Here is a 7,035-nt window from a genome sequence, read left to right as displayed (position 1 = left end):
CGCCGTGGGTCCGCACGCTTTATTTCATCGCTGGGGAAAGGAGGGAGGGGGAGGAGAACAAGCCGCGCTTACAGCCGCGCCCGCACAACAGCCTCGCCCCGCCGCCAGGCCGGCCCACAGCCTGAGGGCCCCCCGGAATGGCCCGGCCCCGGGAGGCGGGCACAGGACTGGAGGTCGGGGCCGCTGCGTGTGTGCCTCGTGAGCGGCTGCTGCCCGTCTGTGGTCTCCCAGGAGCAATACAACTACACAAAGTACCAGTGCAAGAGCCAGTCGGTTTTCCGTAGGGCAGTTTTTGGACTGTTCCGTCCAGGAATATTCTGACCTGTTCACAAAGCTTTATTTTCCCTCCCTGGTTTACAAGGTGTTAACAAATAACATTATAATAAAAAAAATGTTCAGCTTTTTTAACAAGTGACCTACATAGAAATGAAAACCAAACGTCAAATTCTTACATTGGCTTTCTATTTAATAACTTTTAAGTGGTTGACTTATCTTTCAAGCTGCAGATATCTAACAATATCTAAGAATTATTTTAAAAGGTTTGGGGACTTTTAAGCTACCTGCTTTTTGTTATTTCCCAGTCAGCATTTACTTCCTGAATCTGCAGCTTGCCATCTTGCACAGCCGTAGATGTGCTGCGGTAGCACTGCCATATGGAGACACGGGTATCAGCACCAGGAGGGTAACACGAGTTACAGGCAGCACTGCTCTACCCCAGTCAGTCATCGCAGAAAGTCCAACTGCTGTGGATACACATGACAAGGACAGACACAACAAAAACAAAAACTGCCTGCAGACAACCCTTTACAGCTTCAACTTGTAAAAAAGGCAGGGTGCTACAGATGAGCACCAGCAAGGTGCACATCACAGCAGGCTGTGGTCCTGGGCTCCCGGGACAGGCAGTACCAAGGGAGGCTGAAGCACCAGGCAGGGCTCTGCGAAGGTCCCTTCAGGCAGAGGTGAGAGGAGGTGTGAAGAGGTTGTGTGTGGAGTGAAATGGCTGGAGCATCTCTTCTAAGGAGTGGATGGATCAATTATTCAATAGGCAGTGCCGTTATATGGAGGAAGTGTGATTTCACTCAAATGGTAAGGAGTAATATGAGCTGCAGAAAGCTAAAGAGACCTGAACATAATTGGCAGTCAACTGGAGAGAAAAGATCCCTGAGAGCAAAGCCAAATTCAGTGCCGTAAGTGAAGTTTTTGTTTCTTCCTGGGCAGCTCTCAAACTGGTCTGATAAAGTGACCTTGGAAGGAGATTTGCATCAGTTTAACCCTTGCTAGCCAGGCCTTCGGAACTGGCAAGACCCTTGCAAGAGATCAAGTTTTTTGGGAAAAAAAATGTTTTTTTCTACCTGAGTGGTAGGGAAAAATAAGGCACTAGCTAAAAATTAATTATGACAAAAAACAATCCTGGGTGGCCCTGGGACAGAAATCCTGGAAAAGCTTTTTTTTTTTTTTTTTTTACAGCCTACCTTACAGTCTTCTACTCATCAGCTTTTCTCTCAACTCAGCTTCCTCCCCAAGAACAGCTGTCACCATATGTTGACATCATTACCAAAGAGTTTCACAATCCCTAACGTAATGGTAATTGTTCTTAGTTCAAAACAAGTGGTGAAGAGAGAAGTAAGACTTGCACATGGCATAACTGCATTTAACTCTGCTATCTAACAGAATTTTCATGCTCTGTCAACTGCTAATCCAAGGTGTTGTATGATGACATCCCTAACACCAGACAGCACTGGTGCTGCCATTCCCCTAGATGACCGGGAAAGTACTCTTTGTTCTCCCCCTTTAACACCCAACTGTTGCCAGACAAAACCAAGACTGTTTCCAACTGTTGTCAGAAGACCACGCTCTGAGGTCAAGAGACTCACTACAAATACAGCTCTCCAGCTTTGTGCAGATGGAAAACACTTCCAAGGTAATGGGCTATAAATCAGAGCTCCAGGCTGAAGTAACTGACAGCCCCCAGCCAGGATCATTCATCATTTCGACGTCCAGGTCTCTCATCCACAGGTTGCCGTTGTTCCGCCAGGTGGAAGCAGTCTGTCACTTCTAGGGGCACAGGCTGCAGTGCAGTTCTGTGAGTTGCAACTATTGCAAGCCAGACAGAACCTACCCCTCTCTTCAGACACTTGTTTCTTGGTGCCACGACCAATTCAGGCCATCAAATCTGTACTACAATGTAGCCTGCTTATGATTGGGTCACTTCTCCTCCATGTACCTACTTAAAATAACTTTGGCTAGCCCACATAAATCCCTTCTTGTTTGGATGCAACTGTCATTTGGTTATTTCACATTTCAGACCTTTTCTCAGCCAGTCCCTCCAGTCATTCTGGTGGCTCAAGCTCAGCAGCAACAACTTACAGGTGCTTAAGTGTTCATCCCAGATGCAAGTGCAGGAACTCCTGAATCTTTCCCCAGGAGTGCTCCTGGGCATGGGCGTGTGCTTTGCTCTCTCCACCCCCCAGAACGGGCACCCCCAGAACACGATCCACAGCCACCTGACAAAAGGGAGTAGAAGGAGGATCGATTCGGTGACCTGCTCCAGGATAACTCAGCAGTGCAAAGTTTTCTTTCCCATGCTGGCGCAGACGCCCAATCGCCAGCTGAGCATATAAGGAGCTCTTCCACATTCGATCATCTTCCCCTACCACTAGGAGAAAGTGACCTTCTGCTTTTTCAATGGGGATTGCGCAAGGAGAATTAGCGGGATTTGTTGGGTCATCCAGAGCTTCAAAGGTGTCAAACACACCGGTGTCAGAAACACTGACCTTATTCATATCGAAACGCAGCCCGGGCAGAGTCATCTCACCATAGTGGAGGTCAGCAACTGTGTTCGAACTACAGCCAGAGATACAGACAGCAGCCACTACCTCTGGCAGGAAGGTGATCATGGAGAGCGCTAGTTCTGCCCCCTTCCCAGTCCCAATCACTCCAACTCCTGGCCCCTTCACCTTCAGATAAGATGGGGGGGGAAGAGAAGAAGAAAGGAATAAAGAAAATACGCATTAGAATAGGGTTAGCCATTAAATGCCTTTGGACTTGTGCTATTCAAAAATACAGTTATGGATGTGGCGTGTTGGAAAGCTACAGCCTGGATCCAGACTCCTACCTCTGTTCAAGGGTCTTACTTTTCAGAGAGAGCAAGTGTCAAACCCCATCAAATAACACTGGTGCTATGTTTGTGCTAGACACAAGAAGTACAATCAGCTGGACCTCACCTATCGCACATTGCGGTGCAAGTATTTTCTTTTTCCCAAAACAGGTAGCTGGAAATTCAAGTACAGACTATTGCTATATAACCATCTTTATCACCACTGCTCCTGTTTGAAGGCTGTTCCAGCACTTCATTGCCCTAATGATCAAGAATTACCTAGTTTCCAGTGTGAACATATTTAATGACCTGTTTGTGCCCAAAGAAATTCACTCTCTGCGCAGATACACATGGCTGCCTATGCAGGACCTACACTTTTTCCATTACTTGGCCTAAGCCTCCCCAGCATAAACCAACACGCCATGAAAATCACAGCCACTCCTTGGGCATGACTACCAAGTCCTTCCTAGTTCCTTGTCTGGAGAGATCTCTCGTTACACTCACCTTTGGGTGACGCTGTAGAAATCTAGCTGCCTCCTCAAAGTACTCGAGGTTAAACTCTTTCATGACCTTGGGCAGATCTTCAAAGTCAAAATATGGCAGAGAAAGTGCAGCAAAACCACGGGTAGCCAGGAGACTGGATCTAAATTCAATCAAACCTCCTTCATCACCATACATGTCAATCACTCCTGGGAAGGGGCCATCCCCTGGATTAAGAAGAGGAACAGAGGACAAGTTATCAACAAGACACTAAAAAGTATCTACTTAGGAGAGAAAAACTAAATTTAAAAGGCATTAGACGTGTTCTATTCCTAGAACTTCATTACTCTTCCATTTGCACAGCTGAGATTAGAGAATTAGTGCTCTATTCCACTTTAGCTATTTCAAACTAAGAACAGATAGATCCCCAGCTTCCTCTTAAAATATGTATGCAACTAAATGTATTTTTTTTTAATCTAAATGTATTTCTCAATGGTCTTAACCGCCCACCCTTGGCACAATCATACTCTAAATCAGCTATTTTCCCACCAAGAAGTCATACTGTAATTAGCAAGTGCATGCACATTGCTAATGAGGCAATAGCACAGAGGCCTAGAAATAAATTCAATCAAACTTATGCAAACGCTGAAATAAGGTACATTAAGAAAAGAACAGTGGAGACACCCACTGCTGGATGCAATCAGCTGAACTTCCTAGCTCTGTCTCAGCATCAACGGTGTAAGAGCTGGCAGCAGTCCTGCTATTGCATGTGTGAAAAGACAGAGTAAAACTGACAGGGTGCGGTTACGTGTGTGCAACCGATGCACAGATAAACGTGCATATACATGTGTAATATCAGTCCCACAAGGCTTCAGAAATATTGAGAACCACAACCTTAAGCAAGCATGCTTTGCAGCCAAGGTCGTGTTGTGTTATTGCTGTCTGCCGTGCTAGCAGATTTTAGGTTAAAGGCTCTGGGAACCATAAAAAAAAAAGTAATAGAATCACTCGGGGTCTTTGTCTGGCCACCAGATGTCACCACTGATGCATTCAGATAGAACGGAAATAAAATAGCCGGCAGAAAAGGCACCTGCTTGTGCAGAAGTGCATTAACTATCTGTCCTCGTCTATATGCAACAAATAGAAGATCTGACATTTTGACATTTCAAGGTGCTTGAGAAAGGGAAGTTTTGGAAAAGAAACGCTAGATGGAAGCCTCCTAACAAAGCATTAGAAAGTCAGAAAAGCACTGAAACATGCTTTGGGGTTCATTTTCTTTCAGTTCTAAATTTTTTCATTGAAATTCAATATTCTGTGTGAGAGAAGATCAGTACGGATAAATTTCTCGTAATGCCACGATCAGTAGTACCCTATAGTTGAGAACATACAGCCTAGATGGCTAGGGAAAAAATAATTAAAAAAATACTCATTTATGTATCACCCCTATGTGGAAAGCTTTTTAGCAAGTACATTTGATAAAAGCACAGTCAAGCCTTGAGAGAGTCTTCTTGAGAGAGAAAAACACAACTTCAACTTACAGAAGGATCCTCAACTGCCTTCCTGAGCACCTACACACGTGCAAGTACAGATTCTGCATTGTTCACTAAAAAGTAGGATGAAATGCTAGACAACTTTACCGATGCTTAAAGAAAAACCTAAAGCCTGTAACTTTTGTGCCTGAAATGTGAAATCCCTTTCACATTATAATTACAGTGTAAACCCGCTTCTGTAATCTCACTTTTACTAAGGACAGCTGACCTTTACGATTCCTGTTTTAACAATCCCTGAAGCAAAGAAAGATATGGTGGTAATGCTGTAACTGGATCCTCCATCAAGAAGGATGCCAGCATCATTTAAGCAATAATCCCAGACTTTTTTCATAACATTACAACACCAGACTTTGTAAAGGGATAAATGCAGTTCCAGCTTGCAGATCTCTGGATTCCCACTGAGCTCAGCAGAAATTCAGCTCACTCTCTAAGACGGGATATATCAAAATAACCACGTCTCAGCGGCAAAAATTCCAGAATGCTGACTAAACATTTGATCCAAAATTCAAAGTTCAATCTATGCTGTTTTCTTCTTCTTCGGTGGACTTTGGATCTGTATCTAAATGGATAAAAAAAAGATTATTGGTTTGGAAATCATTCACCGAGAAGATTTAAATCCTTAATAATTGTAGTGGTACTTGCAGGATTTGTAGAACTAATCTATTATAAATTAGAGACAATATGGACTGCAGTTCTTGTAGCACAACACCAAGGAGAATACAGAAGTTTAAATCACGGCTCAAGTGTTCAAATGCTGTCATCGGGGTAAGGTTTCATTTTCCAGCAACAGTAGCAGGCCATTGGAATATCACACCTCATAAAACACAGCCATCTCACAAGAAGAACAGGTAGAACTTGTCCAGAAGTCTGTTTTGCATTTGTACCACAGAACAAATTAACTAACTAAACTATTAACTTGGCTTCAGCTCTGGAGTAGCAGAGGTGGAATACTTATTTCCCAGAATCTGCCCTGCTGCTCTGCTTATTGGCATGCGTTTCACAGGGTTGAAAAAGGGCTTTTAAATTAGTTACCACTCAGAGTGAAAGCAGTGAGAAATTTACCAGAGCCTCGCAAGGTGAAGCGTATCAGCTTTTCTGAGTATTACGGATTCGGGTTGATCAGTACAAACGCTGAATTTACTGCAAACCCTTGCCTGCGAGCAGTGGCGTGCCAAACCCCACAAGCACTGTTCTCATTTCGCTGTCTGTCCCACAACAGCCACCTGCCCGAGCCTGCCGGGAGGACGGCGCAGAGCCCCCAGCTGCCGTCGTGTCCCCGGGAGATCTCGGGGAAGAGCCACGAGGCCCGTTCGGCCCCCCTCCGGGACAGGGATTTCCCTGGGCCCGGCCGGCGAGCCGCGGGGTCCCGAGGAGCACTCACCCTTCGGCAGGAAGAGGGAGCCCCTCACGCCTCCCTCCTTCAGCCGGATCCTCCGCACGCCGGGGGCCGTGAACCACCGCTCCACCTCGGCCTTGGCCATCACCGGCCCGTGGATGGCGCCGGGCTGGCTGTGGCCCTGGTGGACCAGCATCTCCACCTTCATCGGCGTGCCGGTGCTGCGGGGGACGAGCCGCTGGTACGGCCTCTCCATGCCGGCGGGGGCGAGGCTCCAGAAGAGCCCCATGGGCTCCACGCCCGTGTAGTTCCCGCCGTGCGAGGCGTCCGTGCCCAGGTGCAGCTGCCCGCGGCCGTCCGCCCGGTAGTGCGCGCACGACTGGAAGAGGCAGCCGCGCTCGTCCGACACCACGGCCCGCAGGGTCACCGGCTGCCCCGGGGCCAGCCCCGCCACGCGGGTGTCCACCCGCTCGTCCGCCAGCCCGGCGGCGGGGGTCACGGCCACGCTCGCGGCCCGGCGGCGGGGCGCGGGGGGCGGCGGCGGGGCGCGGCACAGGGCCCGCAGCGGGGCC

At 47.5% G+C, this 7,035-nt stretch overlaps 1 protein-coding gene across 1 annotated transcript in view; it reads right to left on the bottom strand.

Moving 5' to 3' along the window:
• Positions 1-274: 274 nt before the first annotated feature.
• LOC118167569 (acyl-coenzyme A thioesterase 5-like) overlaps positions 275-7,035 on the bottom strand; it is a 7,319-nt gene continuing 558 nt past the window's right edge. The window contains exons 2-4 of the mRNA XM_035327077.1: positions 6,509-7,035; positions 3,602-3,804; positions 275-2,957 (exon numbers count right to left, since the gene is read on the bottom strand). Coding sequence (XP_035182968.1) covers positions 2,382-2,957; positions 3,602-3,804; positions 6,509-7,035 — 1,306 coding nt within the window. The 3' untranslated portion in view covers positions 275-2,381. The remainder of the gene's footprint in view (positions 2,958-3,601; positions 3,805-6,508) is intronic.

The sequence above is a fragment of the Oxyura jamaicensis genome, chromosome 5 (genome assembly GCF_011077185.1).
Source record: "Oxyura jamaicensis isolate SHBP4307 breed ruddy duck chromosome 5, BPBGC_Ojam_1.0, whole genome shotgun sequence".
Classification (NCBI taxonomy): Eukaryota; Metazoa; Chordata; class Aves; order Anseriformes; family Anatidae; genus Oxyura; species Oxyura jamaicensis.
Note: the sequence above shows the minus strand (reverse complement) of the source record. Positions and strands in the feature narration are given on the sequence as shown.